The sequence below is a fragment of the Gorilla gorilla genome, chromosome 21, assembly GCF_029281585.2.
Source record: "Gorilla gorilla gorilla isolate KB3781 chromosome 21, NHGRI_mGorGor1-v2.1_pri, whole genome shotgun sequence".
Lineage (NCBI taxonomy): Eukaryota > Metazoa > Chordata > Mammalia > Primates > Hominidae > Gorilla > Gorilla gorilla.
The window spans coordinates 62,855,540-62,881,015 of NC_073245.2; the positions used below are offsets into that span (position 1 = coordinate 62,855,540).

The 25,476-nt window shown below is 53.8% G+C and overlaps 1 protein-coding gene across 1 annotated transcript in view; it reads right to left on the minus strand.

Annotated features, from left to right (window-relative positions):
* Positions 1–25,476, minus strand: part of RIPOR3 (RIPOR family member 3) — a 105,505-nt gene that overhangs the window by 3,657 nt on the left and 76,372 nt on the right. Inside the window, exons 5-19 of the mRNA XM_031004981.3 lie at positions 21,583–21,606; positions 21,239–21,292; positions 19,587–19,736; positions 19,308–19,371; positions 18,927–18,970; positions 18,628–18,753; positions 18,404–18,549; positions 14,881–15,010; positions 12,309–12,881; positions 7,821–7,951; positions 6,380–6,503; positions 5,609–5,744; positions 4,797–4,958; positions 3,284–3,445; positions 2,591–2,793 (exon numbers count right to left, since the gene is read on the minus strand). Coding sequence (XP_030860841.1) covers positions 2,591–2,793; positions 3,284–3,445; positions 4,797–4,958; positions 5,609–5,744; positions 6,380–6,503; positions 7,821–7,951; positions 12,309–12,881; positions 14,881–15,010; positions 18,404–18,549; positions 18,628–18,753; positions 18,927–18,970; positions 19,308–19,371; positions 19,587–19,736; positions 21,239–21,292; positions 21,583–21,606 — 2,229 coding nt within the window. The remainder of the gene's footprint in view (positions 1–2,590; positions 2,794–3,283; positions 3,446–4,796; positions 4,959–5,608; positions 5,745–6,379; positions 6,504–7,820; positions 7,952–12,308; positions 12,882–14,880; positions 15,011–18,403; positions 18,550–18,627; positions 18,754–18,926; positions 18,971–19,307; positions 19,372–19,586; positions 19,737–21,238; positions 21,293–21,582; positions 21,607–25,476) is intronic.

A 25,476-nucleotide genomic window follows, 5' to 3' on the forward strand; every position in this document is an offset into this window, starting at 1 on the left:
AAGGAGGCTGTGAATGGAGGGGTAAGCAGAAGTGGAGTCCATGGTTCCGGGTCCATCAGCCACCAGGTGCCGACAGTAAGGCACGCTGTGCCCATCTTTCTCTAAACAACGTTCAGGACACGATCGGTCCATCTTTGGGCCATGTGTACACAGTCAGAAGATCTATACTGTGGTGTTTAATTTATCCCTAAAAACAGATCCCAGGGCTAATACAATGAAGAAAGCTATTTTTGTCTAATAATATTCCGGAAGTGCATTCTGAAACTGCTGTCTATAAAATGCTGAATCAGAGAAATCAGATGCCCAGCTCAGAACAACAGAAGAACTGATCATCCCATGTGCGTTGCCCTCTTCAGCTGAAAACGGGCAAGGCTGCTGCCTCGGGCCAGAGGGAAACCTGCCTATTCCCCTCAGCCCTCTTGTCCAATCCCAGCGGTGACCCTGCCCTCTTCGGTCTCACGACCATGGCCACATCAGTTCATGTCTTTGGGCCTAACTTGACTCAGCTGAAAACAAAGCTGGCACTTGCTTCATGTGTTATTGTAGGGTTTGTCAGAAAGCACACAGGGTTATGCCTGGCCCGCAGTGGAGTCCAGCGTCTGCGGCTGCAAAGGGAAACCCAGGAGTGGGTTTGCCCTCACTCAGTCGAGTGGCTGCACCTTCAACTGCACGGGTGGGGCGATGGAGGGGTCCAGGTGTAGAGTTGGCTCCAGGGACCTGGGCCCAGAGCCAAAAGAGAATGGCCGCCTTTCCATCTGCAGGTGGCTCTCCAAAGTGTCTGCTGCTTTGGGAAGACAGACTGGGAGTAGGATTGGGTCCTCCCGCTCCTCCTACACAGGGCTCTGGTGAAGGCTGTGAGGCCACATCGGTGTGGAAATGTCACACTGCCCACTGCCTCTAACCCCAGGGTCCCAGGTCATGGCAGCCTACTCCTTCCTCAGCACCCTCATCTGAGGCCAAGCAATCTGTCACTGGGTTGGCCCCCACCTCAGTGTTTCCTACTCTCTAAAGTCTGTCTCATGAAGATGAAGTCCCTTTTTTTTTTTTTTTTTTGAGACAGAGTCTCACTTCGTTGCCCAGCCTGGGGTGCAGTAGCACAATCTCGGCTCCCTGCAGCAGCACAATCTCAGCTCCCTGCAGCCTCTGCTTCCCATGGAGGCCTTGTTTATATACCCCCATACCCAAAAAACAAAATACACCTGACTTCAGTGGATCCTTGAAGCCAACTACTGGTTTTCAGGAACTACAGAAGACAGAGAAATACATTAAACTACCATTAAACTTCCTGCAAGCAGCAAAGTCTAGATAGTCTAGGTCAACCTGGGATCGATCAAATTAATTGCAAGCAGAGAAAGAAATGGGGAAAAAACCTTTAGATTAATTGGAAGCCATCAGCCATCACAATGTGTGTCCTTATGTAGATACTATTTTAACAAAAAATAAAACAGGATGCTTGAGGCTTGGAAATTTGAACATAAGATATATGATATAAAGGAATTGATAGTTAATTTTTTAGATAAGATAATGGTGTTAGAGTTGTGATTTTTGAAAGAATTCTTAACCTTTTGACACATATAGTTACCTATTTAAGGTCAAATAGGATGCCTCAGGTTGCTTCAAAGTGATAGAGGGGAGTGGAGGGGAAAGGGACAGGATTGGCCATGGGTTGATGGTGGTTGGGCTTGGGTTATGGGTGCAGGTGGATTCATTATATTGCTCTGTCTACTTTTGCAAGTTAAAAAGTCTCCAAATAAAGAGTTAAAAACAACCACAAAGTAGGCGGATGGGCTCCAAGAAGGGCTATTGGCAATGGAACTGGAGATTTCCTCTCTAGTCTGGAGCTGAGACCATCAGTGTAGACTATGCCCTTGATGTCACCCTTCCTGAACCCCTCAGGGTGTGGCGCCTTAAACGTACAGTAGTCACAGGCCAAGAGTGAAAAAGCAGAGAGGTCCATTCTCTCAGTTTTCAAATGGACTGAACACAATGACCCATTACCAGGTAGCCATGAATATTAATTGAAAGTAAATAAGGATGACTATCAAAACACTAAGAAAGGCTGGGCGCAGTGGCTCTCGCCTATAATCCCAGCACTTTGGGAAGCCAAGGCAGGCGGATCACAGGGTCAGGAGTTTGAGACCAGCCTGGCCAACATGGTGAAACCCTGTATCTACTAAAATTACAAAAATTAGCTGGGTATGGTGGTGGGTGCCTGTAATCCCAGCTACTCAGGAGGCTGAGGCAGGAGAATTGCTTGAACCCAGGAGGTGGAGGTTGCAAGATCGTGCCACTGGACTCCAGCCTGGGCAACAGAGCAGAACTCTGTCTAAACAAACAAACAGACAAAAAACGCACTAAGAAAAACATTCAGCGTGCAAGTGACATCTCAGAGGCCTAACAGATGTGTTGCTTTGGAAGCAGCAAGGTGCATTCATGTGTGTTAGATCGTAGCCCAGGTCCCTCCATCAAAATAGCTCACAGCTACTGCAGCCCCTGGCACTCACTTCTTTGTACTTTTCCGTGAGAACACCTGCTTACCTATGCCCACACATCTGTGGCCAGGGGCTGCCACCTGCCCTGGACAACATACCTTTTCCCGGAAGCTTCTGTTCCTGACTGCACCAGCCAGGCGAGCACTGGCCGCCCTGCACACCCTCGGAGTGCCGTCCAGCTGGAGCAGCGCCCAGGCTCTTAAGGTCTGGGGCAGAGGCTGGAGCTGGCCCAGCCGCTTCCCCTGCAGCTTCCGGACCGCCTTGGCCTGTCCTGCACAGTGAAGCTCCTCGATGAGTGTCACTAGAAGACAGGAAAGAGGTGGGCCCGGGTCCCCTGAATGGGAGTTTGGCAGGACAGCTGCAAGTTTGCTTGGCTGCTGCCAGTAGCCACAGAGGAACAAATCCCAGACCCACCGGGATGATCACCAAGGCCCAGCCTGGACTAATTTCACAGGGAGCTCCTGGAATCTCCAGGAAGGCCTTTTAACAAGGGATCATATATGCTCCAAAAATTAATAAAACCACAGCCCACACTTCCAGGGACTCTGGCCAGCCAAGATCACCCTCCTACCCAGCTCTGACCTCTGTTAAACGTGCTTTTTAAAGCTGACTTCCCTTGGAGCTAATATCAGCCCCCATCGGCTGAACACAGAATCTCATTAAATCGGGGTTCCCAAAAGAACAGTTGGCGGGGATGGATGTAGTGGTTCTGAATTATAACCTGAGAAACTGCATGTGACAGGGCTCTGTGGATATTCCTCTGCTATGACAGCCACCCACCCCAGTCTTACCTTCCTTGGTGAGCTGGGTGAAGTGCTTCTCCAGGTCAGAGACGCTCTGCCTCTGCAGGTAGCCGTGAAACTGGAACCAGGTAATGATCTGTTCTTCTGGGAGCCCAGCTCCGGGGAGCAGCCCACCACAGCTGACCACCTGCTCCAGGAGCCTGCGGCACGCTGGCCAAAGGGGAGAGTACATCAGGAGAAACTGAGACCTCGACCCTCCACACTTCTCAGCTGGGAGTAGCCTGGTCAGCTAAAAGGCTTTCTGGGCCGGGCACAGTGGCTCGCGCCTGTAACCCCAGCACTTTGGGAGGCCGAGGTGGGCAGATCACCTGAGGTCAGGAGTTCGAGACCAGCCTGACCAACATGGTGAAACCCCATCTCTACTAAAAATACAAAATTAGCTGGGTGTGGTGGTGCCTGCCTGTTTCCCAGCAACTCTGGAGGCTGAGGCAGGAGAATCGCTTGAACCCGGGAGGTGGAGGTTGTAGTGAGCCAAGATTGTGCCACTGCATTCCAGCCTGGGCAACATGAGTGAAACCCCATCTCAAAAAAAGAAAAGGGTTTCTGATGGCACGAGGGCAGGTGTCCCTCACTGCATTCCGTGTGCCGTAGGGGAGGAGTGTGCCCAGCTGGAGTCAGGACTGTGACTCCACCTCACCCTGAGTCAGACCGTGTTGGGTTCATCCCCATGCCCTGGGCCCCACACCACACCTGGATCAAAATCCCGGAGGCAGGGCCTGGGAATATGCATGTCAACAAGCAGTCCAGGTGGTGCTTGGAACATGACTGTCACCTTTCACTTGCTCCACAGAGAAAGGCAAATTCTGGGGAAGAAGGCAGTCCAGCCAGCATTTCTAGATGCCCTTGTGGGCCCCTGCCTGCCTCCCTTACCATAAGGTTCATTCTTTACCCGTCAGGCTCTGGTGGGAGGCATGGAATCTGTCCCCAGAAAAATGCACTGGCGGCCGGGCGCAGTGGCTCATGCCTGTAATCCCAGCACTTTGGGAGGCTGAGGCGGGCGAATCACAAGGTCAGGAGTTCGAGACCAGCCTGGCCAATATGGCGAAACCCCGTCTCTACTAAAAATACAAAAAAAGAAAATTAGCCAAGCGTGGTGGTGCACACCTGTAATCCCAGCTACTCGGGAGGCTGAGGCAGAAGAATTGCTTGAACCCGGGAGGTAGAGGTTGCAGTGAGCCATGATTGTGCCACTGCACTACAGCCTGGGCGACAGAGTGAGACTCCATCTCAAAAAAAAAAAAAAAATGCACCGGCCCACCAAATTTGCACGCAAATTCAGGGCTCCACAGACTACTCAGAAGGCCCCAGGTGGAGGCCCCTTCTCGCCCAGTGAAAGGACGGTGACTCACACTGAAGCTGAGAAACCTCCTCCGTCCGATGGCATGAAGACACAGAGGTGAAGACAGGGCTGAAATGAGGCCAGCTGTGGCCACCCTGAAGGCCCTGGAGACTCAATACAGCCTTTCTGTGGGAGGGGACGACAGGACAGAAGGGAACCCACCTATTTCCAGCTGTCCTGGGTACTTCCCTCTGACTCTGTGCAGGAAGGTTTTCTTGAGCTGGTTCAGCAGCGTCGTGGCAGGGCAGGACAGGACCCTACCAGGCCCTGTGCACCCTCTCCACAGCTTCAGGCACCCCTTCGTCCGCGAGGCCTGTGGGATGACTGAAAGCCCCAGTTCAGAAACCTGAATGGTGACTCGGGGAGAGCACATGACAAGGACCCGAAAGGTTTCCCTCCACTAGGACCTGAGGGGGTAGGGAGGAGGGGACGGTGTGGCTTGATGCGAGGTCCCTTCCCTGCATTCCCATGTGACACGTGAGCAACTTTGGCTCTAAGCATCTTACCAGGGCCACCACCTGCAGTCCCCACAACAACATGGGAGGGGCTGCTGTCACCAGCCTCTCCTTACAGACAAGGAGCCTGGCCTTCTGAGGGGAGGTCCCACAGGGCAGAGGCACAGCTGGGATCACAGCTGCTGTTTGAGGGCACATTCTGCACCTTGAATGTGGCCTGGGGTTACCTCACTGAACCCCATGCAGTGCCCTCCTCCTATACAGATAGGGAAGCAGAGGCTCAGAGAGGTGAATCATTTGCCTAGAGTCACACAGCTGACTGAAGAGTGTGCTGCAACTCCAAGACTTGTCTCCCTTACCTCCCCGCAAAGAGTGTGTATCTCTGAGCCCAGCCCAGCCACAGCCTCCACTCTGGGCCCCGATTAACTCTATTAGGAAGGCAGAAGAGGCTCCCCGAGCTTTGATCCCGTCCCCGTGCCGCTCACATAGGCAGCCCCTGGGTGGCAGGAAGCTACTTACTCTCTTCAATGGATGTTGCCTTGCCGACTTTCTCAAAGTCAAGGACAGAAAGCGTCTCCAGAACGTGCTTTTGCTGTGCCACTTCTTCCAGGAGGCATTCCTGGACCAGCCTTGATAAATTAGGGGAGGCCAGTTTCTGGGAAGCAGCCCAGATGCTCCAGATTAGCATGGAACATGCCCACCGAGGTCAGCCATTACGGCTGTGGCTCCCACCTGCTTGTGCCCATCTCTTCTGTCCCGGGGGCAGCTCCCTGACTGTCATCTGGGGATTCCCCTTTCACCAAGGTGGCTGAGCTAATGGGATGCAGGCTGGGCTACCAGGGACCACCTTTGCCGCCAGAAGGAGGACCAACCTGCCTGAAAGTGAAGCCAACCCACATTGCAAAGCAGAACTGAGAGAGACCTAGTCCTGATAGCATTTGAACCCGTGCATCCAGCCGGGCCTGAAGCCTACCTCTGAGGCTTTCAATACCATGAGCCGATAAATTTTCCTGTTGGCTGAGCCAGTTTGCATTAGGGTTCTGGCACCTATAGATGAGAGTCACCACCAAAGCCTTTGGTTTAGGGCTTGGCCTGCGTAAGAGCCACACAAGTATTCACCCAAACCCTGGTCTGCCTCTCTTCCACTGGGGAATAGCTTCAGTCTCACGGGCTTCCAGGATGCAGGTCTGTCACCCCTTCATGCTTCCCACCACCTTCAAGATGAGCCTTTGCAAAGAGGACTCCAAACCCCTGTCTGCCCCTCCCTGACAAGTCCCCTAGCCCAGCCACCTGCAGCAGAGCTTTGCAGACTTGGAGGTGTACCGTCAGCAGCACGTCCAGCTCTGGGGCACCGGCTGTGAGTTCCCTGGATGACACTTTCAGTGATGACAGTGGGGGCAGGGGCCGGTCCTTTCTGAGTTGAATTGAGAACTGGGTGACCATTCCAGTTAGCAGTTCAGCTCCCTCTGAGGGTGGGGGAACCCTCCCTTCCCAGCGAGCCCCAGGTCAGGAGGCCCACTCCAGGTCCCAGGAAGTTCAACTGAAGAGGAAGGGGAAAGGAACAAAGGGTGGCAGCAACTCGAAACAGAGCTGGGAGGTGTGGCCAAGGGCCTGGGGAAGGCAGGGTGGGCAGTCGTCTTCTAGGATGTCTCGTGGAGGTAGAAGAGAATCCCAACTCATCCCAGCTCTGTGACACTGGACAAGTCTGCCTCCCCAAGGCTCAGGTGATTCATCTATCAAGGGAGGCAGGAGCCCCACACTCAGGGCCGTGAGGGGTGCATGAAATACGGTGGGCAAGAGCGCCTCACACCAAGTCCACTCCGTGGTAGAGGCTAGACCTGCTGCCCGACCCACTCAGCCACTCAGGAAGGGTGGAAGCAAGTGTGGCACGAAACACCACACTCGTCCGTGGGATTGTGAGAGGCGAGGAGAAGGAATTGAGCCTCTGCTCTTCCATGTGGTGAGATGCGGATGCAGAAGCCCTCGGGGGCTGGGGCAGGTGAGGCTGCGTAGCCTCGAGGGAAGCTGTCATGAGAGGTGTGGGCCCTGTGGTGGGACAGAGGGAACAGCACTGGATACTGCTGCACCGTGGTTAGGGGCTAAGAGCTTTTTTTTTCTTTTTCTTTTTCTTTTTTTGAGACAGAGTCTTACTTTCGCCCAGGCTGAAATTAGTGGTGCCATCTTGGCTCACTGCAACCTCCGCCTCCCGGGTCCGAGTGATTCTCCTGCCTCAGCCTCCTGAGTAGCTGAGATTACAGGCTCTTGCCACCATGCCCAGCTAATGTTTGTATTTTTAGTAGAGACGGGGTTTCATCATGTTGACCAGGCTGGTCTTGAACTCCTGACCTCAGGTAATCCGCCTGCCTCGGCCTCCCAAAGTGTTGGGATTACAGGCGTGAGCCACTGTGCCTGGCCTCAAAGAACTTCTACTATATACTTGGTGATTATTTTTTAAGGTTTAAAAAATAATACTAAAAGCTGGTTCCTTGGAGCAGAAGGCTCAGGGGCAGGCTGGGGTGATCTCACCCACCTTCGTGGTCTCTGAGGACCGGCTCTGAGCCAAGTGGGGGATGTGCGGGGATGGCATGGGGAAGGGTGCACGATAGAGTGACAAGAGCTGAGCCAAGGACAGTGGGAGAAACAGACCGGGAGGCTGGCAAGAAACGTGGAGCTCGGGTCACCCGGTGGGAGTGCTGGCCACTGGGTCACTGCTGGAAGGAGGTGCACTCACCGGAGACCCTGGGAGCCCCCAAATAGGGACAGCTCATCCGGGGCGAAGTCGGCATTGAGGAAGGCGAAGCTCTCCAGGATGCACTCCATCAGGCTCTCGGCCGAGGTGTGCTCCTGCCGTGCTCTGCAGGGCTGTGGACGAAGTGGCCAGACCTGAGGGCAACACCGGGCCCCACCCACCTGACCGGGACACTGGCCAGGGGCCTCACGGCAGACCTGGGCAATGTCCCGGTCCCAAGCCCCAATCCCACACACCGTCCCCCAGCACAAGCCCAGCCGCTGGCCCAAGGCGTGGCACTGGGTGTGTCACCCCCCAAAGTCCCTCCTGAATGGCCTGTGACAAGGTAGGAGCAGAATCTTGAGGGGGACAGATCTGAAAACCCTCCCCTGTATCTCAAACACCCACGGGGACAAGGCCAATGGCAGGAGTGAGTGAGCTGCCCCAGCGGGGACCGGGGAGGCAGGAGCGCAGGTGCCTCCCCTAAGAGGGGGCCACGCTCATAGATCGCCCAGTTCTAAGAAAACCCTAAAACATGGATATTTATGGGAAACTGCCCAGCTTTGAAATACCAACAACAAATTTCAAAGTATTTTAAATACATGGTGTAGGTCAGGCAAACGCTTCTTCACGAGGCTCAGAGGCCTGTGGGCTCCAGGTTCCTCCTCCCTGTTGGGTTTCTCTCCCCAACAGATTAAGGGAGAGTGTTGGGGCCACCAACCCGCCACTGGTCAAGTCACCAGAGCCTCCAGTGCCAGCTCCCTCCCTGGAGATTTCTGTTTTGTCCCCAACTCGTGGCTGGCTCTGGGGCTGGTTCCTGCCCCCGTTCCCAGCACACCCCACCCAGGCCTTGTGTCCAACACAAACTGCAGCCAAGGCACAGCCCAAGCAGAAGCCATAAAACCAAACCAGGATCCTAACCGCGGAGCCAAAGAGAAAATCTTGAGGACGAAGGGAATAACAAGGCTAGTTGCAGAGATCACATTTTCCAATACAAAAATATAGGCATACGTGTGTATGTAAGTGTGTATCAATACACACATGCATGTAGACTGCTGATTCTCAATAGTCAAGGTAGTTATGTTCTAGAGGCCAAGGCGGGCAGATCACTTGAGGTCAGGAGTTCAAGACCAGCCTGGCCAACATGATGAAACTGCATCTCTACTAAAAATACAAAAATTAGCCGGGTGTGGTGGCACAGACCTGTAGTCTCAGCTATTCAGGAGGCTGAGGCAGGAGAATTGTTTGAACCGGGAAGGCGGAGGTTGCAGTGAGCCAAGATTGCGCCACTGCACTCCAGCCTGAGCGACAGAGCAAGACTCCATCTCAGAAAAAAAAAAAGGAGGGGGTTATGTTCTATAAAATCACAGCAAAAAAAACTGAATCAGCAAAAGCTGAACCATTGCTCCTAAGGGAGTTACTGGGTTAGGTTCCTGTGAACCTCTGGTCACAGCAGTTTTATCAACTCAGCAATGCAGAACCTTGTATGTGTCTTTTGGTTTAAAGACACCTTATTTAATAGCTATTGTTGGCTGGGTGTGGTGGCTCACACCTGTAATCCCAGCACTCTGGGAGGCCGAGGCAGGTGGATCACCTGATGTCAGGAGTTCAAGGCCAGCCTAGCCAACATAGTGAAACCCTGTCTCTACTAAAAATACAAAAATTAGCCAGGCATGATGGTACGTGCCTGTAACCCCAGGTACTAGGGAGGCTGAGGCAAGAGAATCACTTGAACCCAGGAGGTGGAGGTTGCAGTAGGCTGAGATCGTGCCACTGCACTCCAGCCTGGACAACAGAGTGAGACTCCGTCTCCAAAAAAAAGAAAAAAAAAAGCTATTTTTGATTCATTAACATTGAACTCAACAGCCAGCATCGCTACAACTCATGCCTGAAGGAAGCTCATCTAACACACATTTTCTCTGTAAGGTATTTCACAGGCTTCCTGGACTGAGGAACACCAGCCGGCACTGAAGCTCTGGGCTTGGGAGGCATTTAAACAGTGAAACTGTCAACAAAAAGCACAAAAACTTGAAAAACATGGCATTAAATAGACCATGAGGACACTTATTTACCATTTGGCATTGAAACAGGAAGGCAAAGCATTGCCTCGCTTGACCTCAGCTGGGAATGTGCGCTTTGAGCAGCTCAGATTTTCTATCACTCTGCCCGGCCCCAAAACCCACTTTGGAATCGCCTCAAGTATTGATTTGGGGGTTAGAAATAAATTTTAGCAAGTAGGTAAATTCCAAAATACAGAATCCACAAATAATGAGGATAAATCGTGTATATGTATGTGTGTATGTATGCACTCACACACACAATTTTTTTTTTCTTTTGAGAGAGAGAGTCTTGCTCTGTTGCCCAGGCTGGAGTGCATTTGTGCGATCTTGGCTCACTGTAACCTCCGCCTCCCGGGTTCAAGTGATTCTCCTGCCTCAGCCTCCCAAGTAGCTGGGACTACAGGTGCACGCTACCATGCTCAGCTAATTTTTTTGTCTTTTTAGTAGAAACGGGGTTTTGCCATGTTGGCCAGGCTGCTGTTGAACTCCTAGCCTCAAGCAATCCACCTGCCTTGGCCTCCCAAAGTGCTGGGATTACAGATGTGAGCCACTGCGCCCACCATCATATACACATAGATTTGCATAAATGTGTGTGTGTGTAATTTCTCTCCAGAAAGTCAAACTAAAAACCACGGTCTGTAATCAATTTGCATTGTTCTGACTTCGTTTGCCAAAAAAAGAAAAGTTCCTTAAAGACGTTTAAAATGATTACATTATTGCGGCATTAACATTTTTATGTAAATTGGGTGTAATTTTTCAAAATACAAGTATGTGACAAATGTGCATGCTGACTCAAATTAGTCTACAAAAAAAGGCTATTAAAAAGTACAAAAAAGGTACAGGCACGGTGGCTCACGCCTGTAATCCCAACACTTCGGGAGGCTGAGGCAGGAGGATTGCATGAGTCCAGGAGTTTGAGACCAGCCTGGGCAACAAAGTGAGAACCCGTCTCTGTAAAAAATAAACAAAATTAGCCAGGCATGGTGATGTGTGCCTGTAGCCTCAACTAGTCAGGAGGCTGAGGGGGGAGGATCGTGTGATCCCAGGAGGCAGAGGTTGCAGTGAGCCAAGATTGCACCACTGAACTCCAGCCTGGGCAACAGAGTGAGACCCTGTCTCCAGAAAAACGAAAAACATGAAGTACCAAAAAGTTGACATTATTTCTTAAATTTTTTTCCGGAAATTTTCAGGCAGGTCCTTTTTAACAACCATAGTAGTGGTAAACGGAACATATTTTAAAGTTATGGATGTAAAATGAGAAATTAAACTTTTTTTCCCCTGTGTTGATTTGTCCTGTTGGAGGTGTGGTTGGCGATAAAATGTGTTTGAAGAGAGCTGTTAACTATTTCAGTGCCAAAGTGTATCTTACACAAAAGAGGGGAAAACAGAAAACAGCAAAATCAGAGAAGTGCACAGCCAGTCTGAGGGCATAAGGACCGCGGGAACACAGAGCAGGAAGGGATGGGCCTGCCGGGGCCAGGTGGGAGTTGCCATTTAAAAGAGGGTGTCCAGGCCAGGTGCAGTGGCTCATGCCTGTAATCCCGGCACTTTGGGAGGCTGAGGCAGGCGGATCACTTGAGGTCAGGAGTTTGAGACCAGCCTGGCCAACATGGCAAAACCCCATCTCTACTAAAAATACAAAAATTAGCCAGGCGTGGTGGTGTGCACCTGTAATCCCAGCTACTCGGGACGCTGAGGCAGGAGAAACGCTTGAACCTGGGAGGAGGAGGTTGCAGTGAGCCGAGATCGCGCCGCTACAACTCTGTTGCCAGCCTGGGCAACAGAGCGAGACTTCATCTCAAAAAATAAATACATAAAAAATAAAAGAGGGTGTTCAGGGAAGGACACCCTTAAGTTAATTGATGTATTAGTAGGTACTAGTGGTATACATTTTTTTGATGTACATTCAAATTTGTGTAAACACGAGAGGAGAATGTAATAATTTGCCTAGGTCAGCATCTCTGAAAGCCACCTGCCACCTAAGCCCTCCTGTGAACTGAGAACGGCCCCGGGGTATGAGCCCTGTGGAGAAGGTTCAGTGCGGGGTGCGTGGGTGAGGCAAACAGGGAACTGCGTGGGGCCTTCCATGGAGCCAGCTGCGACCCTGACAACACTCCAAGTTTGGGTTTGTAGCCACGAGCCACAGCCCCGCCCACCCAGGTCAGAAGGTGCGAGATGGGGCCAGTTTCTGGCTGGATGTGCATGAGCCTATCTACTGTGAACTCTTAGAATCTTCCTGAGCCCCATGAGGGCTGTTGTTATCCCCGCTTGCCAAATGAGGAAACCACGGCCCAGAGAGACACAGCCCACCCAGGTCACACAGAGGTGAAGCCAGGATGCCGGCCCAGGCTGCGTGGCCCCAGAGCCCCCCACTCCCAGTCATCATGCCATCAGCAAAGCAGGGCCGCCGCCTGGGGCAGGGTGGCCATACCTTCAGCCGGTCCCGGAAGCCGAGGACCTGGTACTCCAGCTCCCGGAGCTGGGGCTGGGTGGAGTCCGTGGGCCTCAGCAAGTCCAGGACCTCCTGCAGAGGCCCCTCGAGTGCCACGCCAGGCCCGTCCTCTCTGTCCCCGGTTGCCCCTTCCTCGTGGCCGTTCTGGCTACTCGAGGCTGTGCCGTTGTGGAACAGGGAGCCCTGTGGCAGGCTGGGGCTCTCCACTCCTAAGTTCCTCCAGCCAGGCTGCTCTGCAAACGGGCCTCCAGAGAGGTGGACCATCTCTGGCAGGAGACCTGGGGGCAGGGGGTCCTCCCGAGCCTCCTCTTCAATGGAGGCATGGGGGCCGAAGGTCAAGGGCAGGAAGCCCACATCTGAGGTGGACGCCGACGTGCTGGTCTCCGTGTCTCGGGGGTCCTCAGAGCTGAAGGAGTCCATCTCAGGCAGCTCCTGACTCTGGCTTCTTAGGCTGGGACCCCGGAGGTCACTGTCAGACAGGTAGCTGAGGATGGAGGTGGCCCTTGGGCCACCCAGCAGCAAGGCCTGCTGTGTTGGCTGCTGTAGGACAGACTGGAGAGGGGACACGGGAGCGGCCTCACCAGCCACCCCAGGGACCACAGCAAGTCCCCCAGAGGGGCTTCCCCTGACAGACACCTGCTCTGCATGCCCATGTTCTCAGGATGACTGAGGCCTGCCGAGGTGACCAGCATCCCAGAGGTGCAGAAAAGACCCTGTCCCCTCTCTGCACTTATCCCCCATCCCGCCTCCAACTCACTCCCCCCAGCCTCAACAGCCTCCTGGCTATTGCTCATGCCCTGTGGGCTGGGCCCCATGTTCCTGCCTCAGGGCCTTTGCACTGACTGTGCTCTCGTCAGAACACTCTTCCCCATGTGCCTTCATGGCTTGTGCCCTCTCCTCCTCAGGACCTTACTTAGGTGTCACCTCTCCTGAGAACCCTGTCCTGGACAGCCTTTTTTAAGTGGCAATTTCTACCTGGCCCCAGTGGGCCCCTTCCCTTCCTGCTGTCTCCCACAGTCCTTATGCCCCTGGGGCTGGCTGTGCACTTCTCGGATTTTGATATCATCTGTTTCCCCTGTAGAATTTCAGCTCCCTGAGGGCACAGTCTTTGCCTGGCCTGGAGCAGAGCCTGGCATATAGTTTCGGTTTTTGTTTTGTTTTGTTTTGAAATAGTCTCGCTATGTTTCCCAGGCTGGAGTGCAGTGGCACTATCTTGGCTCACTACAATCTTCAGCTCCCGGGCTCAAGCAATTCTCCTGCCTCAGCGTCCTGAGTAGCTGGGATTACAGTGGCACTCCACGACGCCTGGCTAATTTTTGTATTTTTAGTAGAGACGGGGTTTCACCATGTTGGCCAGGCTGGTCTCAAACTCCTGACCTCAGGTGATCCACCCGCCTCGGCCTCTCAAAGTACTGGGATTACAGGCATGAGCCACTGCACCCCGCCTAGTTTTGAATGAATGAAGTGAATGAATGAATGAATGAAGGGCCTGACAAACACACCATAGAAACAGCAGCAGCTGTCATTAAGCATTCTGAGGTTGCCGGCCCTATTCCAGGGCCTTCCCATTACCCTCACCACACCCCATGGGGGTGGCACTGCCCTAACCTCGGAGAGGTCCTCAGGCCACACGGGTGGTGAGTACAGTGCCACAGTGTGAATCTGGGTACACGGACACGAACCCTTACCTCTCATCAGCTGAACCAATGATAATGGTTGATGTTCATTAACTCAGTTAACTCTCACAGTAATCCCATAAGGGCAGTGCTGTTATTCTCACTTCTCTGATAACAGAAATTGAAGTCCAGAGAGGGCTGGGCATGGTGGCTCATGCCTGTAATCCCAGCACTTTGGGAGGCCGAGGCGGGTGGATCACCTGACGTCAGGAGTTCAAGACCAGCCTGGCTAACATGGTGAAACCCCATCTCTACTAAAAATATGAAAATTAGCCTGATGTGGTGGCGTGTGCCTGTAATCCCAGCTACTCGGGAGGCTGAGGCAGGAGAATTGCCTGAACCTGGGAGGAGGTGGAGGTTGCAGTGAGCTGACATTGCATGACTGCACTCCGGCCTGGGAGACAAGAGCGAAACTCCGTCTCAAAAAAAAAACAGAAAAAAAAGGCGTATACACTTGCTGGTAGATGGATTGCTGTCTCTGGAAGAATATGGAAGAAATTGATGACAGGAGTTGGTATTAAGGAGGGGACCCTGATCCATGGAGATCACAGGAAAGATGTTTTACTGGGCACTCTGTCAAGTAATACTACTAGAAACATATATATTAAGTCCAAGGCCACGACTGGGGTGCTAGAACCATCCAGAGAGCCCGTTGCAGATGTCCTGAAGAACCAGCCAAGCCCAGAACCCAGGCTAGGTTGGAGGCTGGCAGCAGAGGAAGAATGTGCACAGGAAAACACCCAGGATCGCCTCAAACGGAAGCTGAGCCCGAGGCTTGCCATGTCTGGGAGGGCCAGACTGCTCAGCCCATCTCCTGCGTGCTGCCCCCATCCCAGGGTGACCACAGCGGCCCTGCCCCGGGAAGGCTCACTCACCAGGTAGTATCTCTCCCGGAAGCTGGGGGTGCTCGGGGGTGTCCAGTTGTACAAGGAGCCCTTCCTGCTGCCCATAGAAAACTTGCCCGTGGGGCTGGGTGACACCAGGAAGCTCTCAGTATCAAACGGGCTGGAGGAGAGAACAGAAGGTCAGGATGCCATCGGCGCCCAGAGGCCATTTCAGGCCCAGACGGCCCAGAGGGCTCTTAGGCTATGCAGGTCGATGGTCTTCATCTTACAATACAATAGCATGGATGGTGTGCGAGGAACTCTGCTCTAAACTGTTGCTTGTTTTTGAGACAGGGTCTTGCTCTGATGCCCAGGTTGGAATGCAGTGGTGCCATCACAGCTCACTGCATCCTTGAACTCCTGGGTTCAAGCGATCCTCCTGCCTCAGCCTCCTGTGTAGCTATGACCACAGGCATGTACCACCATGCTGGACTAATTTTTAAATTTATTTTTATTTTTTGTAAAGACAGGGTCTTGCCATGTTGCCCAGGCTGGTCTCGAACTTCTGGGCTCAAGCAATCCTCCTGCCTCAGCCTCCCAAAGTGCTGGGATTACAGGCCATGAGCCGCTGAGCCCAGCCTCTACGAAACTCTTTACACAAATCCTTATTTCCACCCCCAAGACAACCCTCTGTGGCCTGGAGAATTATTTACAGGGGAGGAAAGGAAGTCTCTGAGAGATGAGTGACTTGCTTAGGGCAGTGTCACAACCAACCACGCGAGACGGAACTGAATTCACACACAGATTTCTCTGACCCCAAAGCCTTAAAGATCACTAAGAGTGATGCTTACTCTTCAGACATCGCTGTACTTAATGGATTTAAGAGGAAATGGGCTGGGTGCTGTGGCTCACACCTGTAATCCCAACACTTCGGGAAGCCAAGGCAGGCAGATGACCTGAGCTCAGGAGTTCCAGACCAGCCTCCATAACCTGGCAAAACCCCCGTCTCTACAAAAAATGAATACATTAGCTGGGCTAATGTGGTGACTGACAGACACTTGTAGTCCCAGCTACTCAGGAGGCAGAGGTGGAAGGAGCACCTGAGCCTGGGAGGTGGAGGCTGCAGTGAGCCGAGATCATGCCACTGCTCTCCAGTCTGGGGCAACAGAGCAAGTCTCAATCTCAAAAAAAAAAAAAGCAAAATAAAACAGGAAATGGAGGCTTGGGCCTCCAAGTCCAGGGCCTTGCCCATGGTCACAGGTGCAGCCTAGGAAACTCCAGGTTACATGGCCTCGACCCCTTTAGAAACCTTTCTCAAGGCTGGGCGCGGTGGCTCATGCCTGTAATCCCAGCACTTTGGGAGGCCAAGGCGGGTGGATCGCCTGAGGTCAGGAGTTCGAGACCAGCCTGGCCAACATGGCAAAACCCCATCTCTCCTAAAAATATAAAAAAATTAGCTGGGCATGGTGGCGGGCACCTGTGATCCCAGCTACTTGAGAGGCTGAGGCTGGGGAATCGCTTAAATCTGGGAGGCAGATGTTGCAGTGAGCTGAGATTGCGCCATTGCACTCCAGCCTGGGCCACAAAGCGAGACTCTGTCTCAAAAATAAAAAAAGAAACCTTTCTCAGACTCTGACCGCCCTGAGGGCCCTTAGCCAGATGGTGAGGGACAGTGACTGTGAGCAGGAGAGCAGGATCTGGAGGCAGGAAACCTCAGGCCAATTCATGCTAAATCAAGGAAAGACACCAATGTCTGAAGGGACAGGGAATCTAAGGCCAATTAGCTCAATCTTCCTAAAGCTAACCCAAAAGGAAAAACCCCGTCTCCCCACACTGAGTAGTAAAGGATCAAAGGCAACGCTCCCTACAGCCCTCCTGCCTCCAACCATGGCTCAGATGGAAAGGGAGGGTGTATGGATGGGCCGCTGGCGAAACAGGGACCATCCCTCTATCTGCACAGGGCGCCATCCACCTCAGCCTCTAACCTCCTTTATCCAGAAAAGGGGCAGCCCATAGGAACCTCAAACAGGGTACTTAAAGCCCAGAAACTTTGTAACCATGCCCTTGAGCCACATGCTCGGGCCCACTCCCACCCTGTGGAGTGCTTTCTTGCCTTTTTTTTTTTTTTCTTTTTCTCTGAGACTGTCTTGCTCTGTCACCCAGGCTGGAGTGCGGTGGCGCCATCTTGGCTCACTGCAGCCTCCGCCTCCCAGGTTCAAGCGATTCTCCTGCCTCAGCCTCCCAAGTAGCTGAAACTATAGGCCCGTGCCACCACGCCTGGCTAATTTTTGTGTTTTTAGTAGAGATGGGGTTTCGCCTTGTTGGCCAGGCTGGTCTCGAACTCCTGACCTTGGGTGATCTGCCCACCTACGCCTCTCAAAGTGCTGGGATTATAGGTGTGAGCCACCGCGCCCAACCTGCTTTCTTGCTTTAATAAAGCCCTGCTGCTTCATTCCTGCGTTTCATTCCCCTGCTCCTTTTCTGCATTTTGTTCAAGTCTTTGTTCAAAATGCCAGGGACTTGGACAACTCATTGTCAAGACCCTTCACCAGTAACAACTGGACCCCCCCAGTTAGAGGCCCCTTTGAGAAGCTCAGCCGATGAGCAGGGGACACTCGGTTCAGACCCCTTGTCTGTAAAAGGGGTGCCCTTACAGAAGAACCGCCGTGTGGAACATGCACAGGGAAGGGTGGGAATCCAGGCGAGCGCATGGGAGCACCGAGGCAAGTGATGCTCAGCCTGGCCCGTGATGCTGCAGGCACCCTGGGTCCTAGGCTTGGATGGCACTGAGCTGCCCACCGCCCTGTACACTTCAGGGGCCCCCGGGCGAGAGGTATTCTCAGCCCTACCAGACAGGTGAGGACCCTGAGGGTGCAGGTGGTCGCTCAACAGAATTCACCCAGCTCACGAGGGAGAGGGCAGCAGCTCTGTGACCCCCAGCTCGGACACCCACCCTAGGGAGAGAGGAGAGAGACCAGCCCCGACTGGCCACAGCAAGCACAGAGCAGAGGAGGGTCCTCAGCCCTCCCTTCTGCTGCCCCTGCGCTGAGGAGGAGGAAAGGAATGCCCTGGAAATGCAAGGCTTCCTTAGAACAGAGAGCTCTGGAGCCCTCCACGCTCATGGGCATGCAGTCCAGGGGGTGATCTCATGGACATGGGCTTCATGGGTCTGCAGCCGAGAGGGGGACGCAGGTGACCGCTCAGCCCCAGGCCTAGGGGGCAGCCAGGGTCGGCCAGAAATGAGTGGGTGGGAGCAGCTCCTGGAGAGGTGAGCCTCCTCCAAGGAGCCAAGCCCGGGAGGCCCCGGAAAGTGTCCCCGCAACCTTCCCTGGGGCTTTAATAGTCAGGGGTTCAGAAGCAAGAAGGGAAGCAAAACCGGAAAGGCAGGCAGGGGCTGCAGAGAAGGTCTAGGCCTCGACCTGACTGAGGGGCGGGAGTGAGGGACAGATGAGGACCCGTGAGGGCAGGGACACCCTTGGCAGAGGCTGGTGCAGGAACCCAGGGCCAGAGTGTGGCCAGGCCACCAGAGGCAGCCAGCTAGGCCTCCGCTCTCCCCAGGCTGGACGGGACTCACTTCCACTGCACCTCCAGCTGCAGCTTGATGGTACCCAACTCCGTGATGTCCACCACGATGACCTGCGGCCGCGTCGTGAAGAAGTCGGCGATGTCACACGTCACTGCACCCACAGCCAGCGAGCCCAGGCCCCGCAACTCCGTCACCTGGGGGTGGGGGCTGGAGGGTGGTGTCTGAGCCGAACACCCAGGCACCCCAGCCCTGCCCCCGGGCCCCATCCCCACCTTGATGTCCAGGTTCTCGTGCAGCGTGGGGATGAAGGCCTTCTCCTCTTCGTCCCAGGTCTGGCTGTCATCTGACTCGATCCGACCCTTGAGCTTCCAACGCTGGCGGCCCAGACGCATGAGCACCTGTGAACCAGCCCAAGAGGGGCTGCGTCAGCCCAGGTGGGTGTCCCCTTGCTGTCCGCCCAGGGCCCTCCCTGCCAGGCAGAGCCCCAGCTGCAACCCTGGTTCCCAGCAGCTCCCGTCCCCCAAAGACCTGGCGGGGAGCCCTGACGATTGACCCCAGAGGGTGGCCGTACCTCATAGTGGTCTCCGGGACAGAGGCGTGCGTAGCCCACCAAGCCTGGAACACAGACATGGCCAGTCTCCCCTCCGCCTTCCACTCTCCCTGACCTGGGACCACAGGTCCTCTCTGGGGTTCCCCCGAGTATAGATTTTCAGTTTCAGTGGGGTGAGGATGTGGGGGAGGTACACCATCATGATGGAAAATGGACAGAGGGTGCTGGGCCCTCACACCAGGCTCAGAGAGGGGTGGGACTTGCCAGAAGTCACATGTCACATGGATGCAAAAGACAGGGCTGGGCTCAGACCCCTGGGATTCTGGCCAATTCCCGCACCCCTCAACAGAAGTCTCAGGGCCTCCAGGAAGGCCTCCGCCCACCCCCTCTCAGCCCTGTTACCTTTCATCCTGATGTGGAACTCGCCCAGGTGAACCTCCAGGGCCCCCTCGATGAGCCACATGTCCTGCAAAGCCCCAGAGGTGGCTCAGCTGGCTGCCTGGGGCTAGGCCACGAGGGCCTCTAACCATCCCTGCAGCTAGACAGAGGCCACAGGCAGAGAGACGCCTCCTTGGGGCCCAGAACACTCCTCCAGCCCCCACTGGCCCAGCTCTCAATGTCCCCACTGCCCGGCCCAGCTCTTGCTGCCCCTGCTGCCCAGCCCAGCTTGGCCCGGCCCACCTCGGCGCACTCGTGCAGGCTGCGGCCCAGCTCCTGCAGGCTCTCTCGGGCTGCGCGGCTCGGGGGGCACCGGGCGAAGGCCCGCTGCATGCTGGAGGCACCGTCGCGCAGGCGGCACTGGATGCAGTAGTCCTCGTACAGCTCGTCCACCTGTGGTGGGCACACGGGCTGGTGGCGCTGCCCACGCGGAGGGGCGGCCCCACACCTGCCTGTCAACTTCTCCCCTCTGGGAGAGGCCCTCCCTGAGCTAAGCACCCCGCTAGCCCAGCCCATGGTGACAGTCACTACCTGTCCAGTCCCATTCAAAGCAGTCACCCCTGGCCCCAGTAGAACATGAACCCCCATAGGCAGGGACCACATCTGCCTCACCTGCCACCCCTGCCTCACCTGCCACCCCTGCCACCCCTGCCTCACCTGCCACCCCGGCCTCACCTGCCACCACTGCCTCACCTGCCACCCCTGCCTCACCTGCCACCCCGGCCTCACCTGCCACCCCGGCCTCACCTGCCACCCCTGCCTCACCTGCCACCTCGGCCTCACCTGCCACCCCTGCCACCCCTGCCTCCCCTGCCACCCCTGCCTCACCTGCCACCCCTGCCTCACCTGCCACCCCTGCAACCACTGCCTCACCTGCCTCCCCTGCCACCCCTGCCTCCCCTGCCACCCCTGCCCCACCTGCCACCCCTGCCTCACCTGCCACCACTGCCTCACCTGCCTCACCTGCCACCACTGCCTCACCTGCCACCCCTGCCTCACCTGCCACCCCGGCCTCACCTGCCACCCCTGCCACCCCTGCCTCACCTGCCACCACTGCCTCACCTGCCTCACCTGCCTCCCCTGCCACCCCTGCCACCCCTGCCTCACCTGCCACCCCTGCCTCACCTGCCACCCCTGCCTCACCTGCCACCCCGGCCTCACCTGCCACCCTGGCCTCACCTGCCTCACCTGCCACCCCTGCCAACCCTGTCTCACCTGCCTCTCCTGCCTCTCCTGCCACCCCTGCCTCACCTGCTGCATACCTCCTGGCAGCGACTGGCACACAGTGTGCACAGCAAAAATGAGTGAAAGGGACAAGGGAATCTGTCCCTTCACCTCCTCTGCCTGGTTTTTCAACAATGAAACGGGAGGTGAGTTTGTGATAACCTGCCACCCACTGGGCAGTGTGGGGAGTAAAGCAAGATCATGAAACCGTTTGCAGACTCTAAAGCTTACAGATCTGCTATGCGACCTTGGGCCAACCCATGTTCATCTCTGGACCTCTGCTTTTCCAACCGTACAATGGGCTGGGAGGGCTCAACCTTCCCAGCCATCTAAGACTGAGCATGAGGTCTTTCTGCATAAACTGAAGAAAGAGCCCACACAGTCCTCAGGGAGTCCCACCTCAGGGCTGAGCCCCCTGACTCCCACCTCAGGGCTGAGACCCTGCTGTCCTTCAACTGGCCCGAGGCCCCTGGCCTCCTGCAGCTGCCCCATACTCAGAGGCCCTGCTGTCCTTCAACTGGCCCGAGGCCCCTGGCCTCCTGCAGCTGCCCCATACTCAGAGGCCCTGATCCCTGCTCCGATGGCACCTCCCCAGCTCCTGCTAACCTAGCTGAGGCCCAGCAAGCTGGCACTGCCCCACCCCACCCTGCAACATCCACGAGCCAGCTGACCTTGCTGATGTGAAACTCCATCTTCCGAATGTGCCTTTCCACACAGCGCGTTTGCTTCTCCCGGAAAAAGGGAAGATGTTTGCAAAGTTGCCTGGGCCACCCGCCTGCCCCGCTTGCCCCTGCCACCCTCCTGCAGGTCCTAACTCAGAGAATGGGGCTTAGTGCCGGGCTGGCCCCTCACCATCCCTGAGGAAGGCTCATCGCAGAGACTCAGCCTTCCCATTCCTAAAATGGGGAGGAAACCCAGGTTTTCTGCCCATCAGGCAGCCAGGAAGATGCAATGAGGCACAGTCATTCTCATCCAGCCAGGCCCAGCCCACCTCACTCACCGTATGCAGACTCACCTTGTCCAGGTCATAATAGAAAGCCTGTGAGGGAGGAAAGGAGGGCGGAAGAAGCTGTCAGAGTCCCACATGTTCCTCCAAGGCCTATGAGGCTCTATGCTGGTGGCGCCTGAGCTCAGAGTCAGAGGACAGAAAGCCATGTCTACAGCCACCCCCACTCCTTCCTCTGCCAACGGCAGACTGCTGTCCACGCCAAGGACAGCACTGATTAAACACATGCACGTGGGATGAGGCAGTTCTAGGTCTGGCTCTTCTATTTCCCAGCTGTGTGTCCCAGGCAAGTCATTCAACCTTTCTGGGCCTCCATTTCCTCCTATGTAAAGCAGGGTAGGAGAAGCGCCTACCTCATAGGGAGAAAAAAGGACACAGTAGGCACTTGACAAAATGGGAACCATTGAGATTGAAGGAATGGCCTCGGCCATGACAAAAGAACATGAGGGGGATGGAAGCGGGAGGGGCACATGGCACAGAAGTTCAAGCCTTAATGGTGAATTCCTAAATCTATCCATTCCAGGGTCCAGGGTGCGACCAAGACAAATAATATGTCATCAGGGCAGGCAAACCCTTCTATAGGTTTGTAAAGGGCCAGAAAGTAAATATTTCAGGCTTGGCAGGCCACGGCGCCCCATGCCAAGATCTATAAAGTAGGACCATCCTGGCCAGGCGCAGTGGCTCACGCGTAATCCCAGCACTTTGGGAGGCTGAGGTGGTCAGATCACTTGAGGTCAGGAGTTTAAGTCCAGCCTGGCCAACGTGGTGAAACCCCATCTCTACTAAAAATATAAAAAGTAGCTGGGCATGGTGGTGCATGCCTGTAATCCCAGCTACTTGCCAGACTTGAGGCAGGAGAATCACTTGAACCTCAGAGGTGGAGGTTGCAGTGATCCAAGACCGTGCCACTGTACTCCAGCCTGGGTGACAGAGTGAGACTCCATCTCAAAAAAAAAAAAAAAAAAAAAAAAAAGTAGGACCATCTAAAACATACACACCTTTGCCTACCTTAGAGTTACTTCTAGAACCAAGAAAGAGTGTGAAGTGGACCTAAGACATGGGAAGTGCTGTACCTGCCTGTGGGGTTAAATTCATCAGGGTCAAAGTTTTGTCCTAACTAAGCAACTCTGCCATCATAGTGGGAAAGCAGCCACAGACAATATGTACATGAACAAGCGTGGCCAAGAAACATTTTTTTAAACAAATGTTTAAAAAACTCTTGTTTTTTAAGTGACTCTAATTTTAAAATATAGTGACTCTAATTTTCACTGGCTGTTAATTTCCAGTGGAGATTAGAGTCACTATGTCTGAGTCTAGAGGGGTTACCATGGGGTTGTAGATCCACCAGGGAGGAAAAGTAAGCTGTAGGAGAGTATGTAAATTGACATTTCATTTTTGTAAGACAATTTTAACTCACAATTGCTAAACACATTTACATGATTATGTGACCAGAGAGAAAAATATGGAAAGATCAATAAAAGATTGTTCTCAGGGGTTAAACAGGGTGGGACACAGAAGATTGAATAGAGGAGGGTGTCAATCGAGAGAGAAAGAAGGATTCAACCCCAAAAAGTCCCATGTATGTATTTATGTGGAATTGTACATATGCGATAATGAAATAAAAATTCCATTTAAGCCAGGTGAAGTGGCTCACACCTGTAATCCTAGCACTTTGGGAGGCCAAGGCGGGAGGATCACTTGAGCCCAGGCATTCAAGACCAGTCTGGGCAACATAGCAAGACCCCATCTCTACAAAAAATTTAAAAATTAACTGGGCATGGTGGCACACACCTGTAGTCCCAGCTACTTGAGAGGCTGAGGTAAGAGGATTGCTTGAGCCCAGGAGTTTGAGGTTACGGAGAGCTATGATCGTACCACTGCACTTCACCCTGGGTGACAGAGTAAGACCTTCTCACTTTAAGAATAAATAAATAAAATCTTTTTAAAATTAAGAAACAATTAAAACTCCATTTAAGAAATAAAGAAACAGGATGGGTGTGGTGGCTCATGCCTATAATCCTAGCCTTTTGGGAGGCCGAGGTGAGTGGATCACCTGAGGTCAGGAGTTGGAGACCAGCCTGGCCAACATGGTGAAACCCCCCTCTACTAAATAAAAAATACAAAAATTATCCTGGCATGATTGTGTGCGCCTGTAATCCTAGCTACTCAGGAGGCTGAGGCAGGAGAATCACTTGAACCTGGGAGGCAGAGTTTGCAGTGAATGGAGATCGTGACACTGGACTCCAGCCTGGGTGACAGAGCGAGAATCCATCCCGAAAAAAAAAAAAGAAAAGAAAAGAAAAAAAAGAAATAAACAAAGAGGAAAGATCCCAAGCCTTTGAAAAGAAGAGTGACTACCCAGCAACGTCTCAAAAACCAACATCTTGTTTCAATGAGAACCAGCAGTGTCATGGGAGCAGGACTCGACATGGGCATCTTGCTGTGTGGCTCCAGTGCGGTCACTGTGCCCTGGCCTCAGTGTGCCCATCTATGACATGGGAGCAGCTAAAACATACAAGTATTTATACTCTTGCCTGCTTTAGAGTTACTTCTAGAATGGAAAGAATGGGAAACGAAGTCCATGGGGTGAGACTCACTGTACCTGTGTGAGAAGAGGGGCGGGTGCTGGAGCTGGGTGATATCTTGGCAGCACCTTCTCCCACCATCTGCTGCTGGTCACCCGCCCAACTGTCCACTAAGGGTGAGGCATGCTGAGCTTGGCAGGCCTTTCCCTCCCCAAGTCCCTGGCACACACATGAGGCTGGGTCCTTGCCTCTCCCACCCTGCCCACCCCGAGGCCCTCTCTGCTGGAGCCAGGATACAGAGACGGCCGCTTGTTTGCTTGCTTATTTCATTCATTCATTCATTCATTGAAACAGAGTCTGGCTCTATCGTCCAGGCTGGTGTGCAGTGGTACGATCTCACCTCACTGCATCCTCCGCCTCCTGGGTTCAAGCTATTCTCCTGCCTCAGCCTCCCGAGTAGCTGGGACTACAGGCACCCACCACCACGCCTGGCTAATTTTTGTATTTTTAGTACAGATGGGGTTTCACCATGTTGGCCAGGCTGGTCTCAAACTCCTGATCTCCAGTGATCCACCCGCCTTGGCCTCCCAAAGTGCTGAGACTACAAGCGTGAGCCCTGTGCTGAGCCACTGGATGCTATTTTGGTAGAAAAACTCATCTCCCCTCCTCGCTTTCCCAGTCCCTCAGTCAAGCTGGTGGCCTGCTCTGCACGTTGGTGCTTTGGAGGAGGGATTCTGGGAAACACTGGCTGGGAGGAGAATCCCACAGTAGCAAGGCCTCCTTGCTTTTGTCGCCAAATCTAATTCATTAAGGACATGTGGGGTTTTCGCAAGGCAGCAGCGGAGAGACTTCCCAGATGAAAGGAAGATCCTCCTGCTGAAAGGATGAAGTCCCTGAGCAATGGGATCCTGGCAGTGTCACCAGATAAAAAACAGGACACCTAATTAAAATTAAGATTTCCAATCAACAAGGAACAATTATTTTAGCATAAGTATGTCCCAAAGATTACATGGGATATACTTATACCTAAACAAATTTGTGATTTGTCTGAAAAACCAATTTAATGGGAGGCCGGGCACAGTGGCTCATGCCTGTAATCCCAGAACTTTGGGAGGCAGAGGCAGGCGAATCACTTGAGGTCAGGAGTTTGAGACCAGCTTGGCCAACGTGAAACCTTATCTCTACTAAAAATGTGAAAACAGCTGGGCGTGGTGGCGGGTGCCTGTTATCCCAGCTACTCAGGAGGCTGAGGCAGGACAATCGCTTGAATCTGGGAGGCAGAGGTTGCAGGGAGCCGATATCACACCATTGCACTCCAGCCTGGGCAACAGAGTGAGACTCCATCTCAAAAACAAAACAAAACAAAACAAAACAAAAC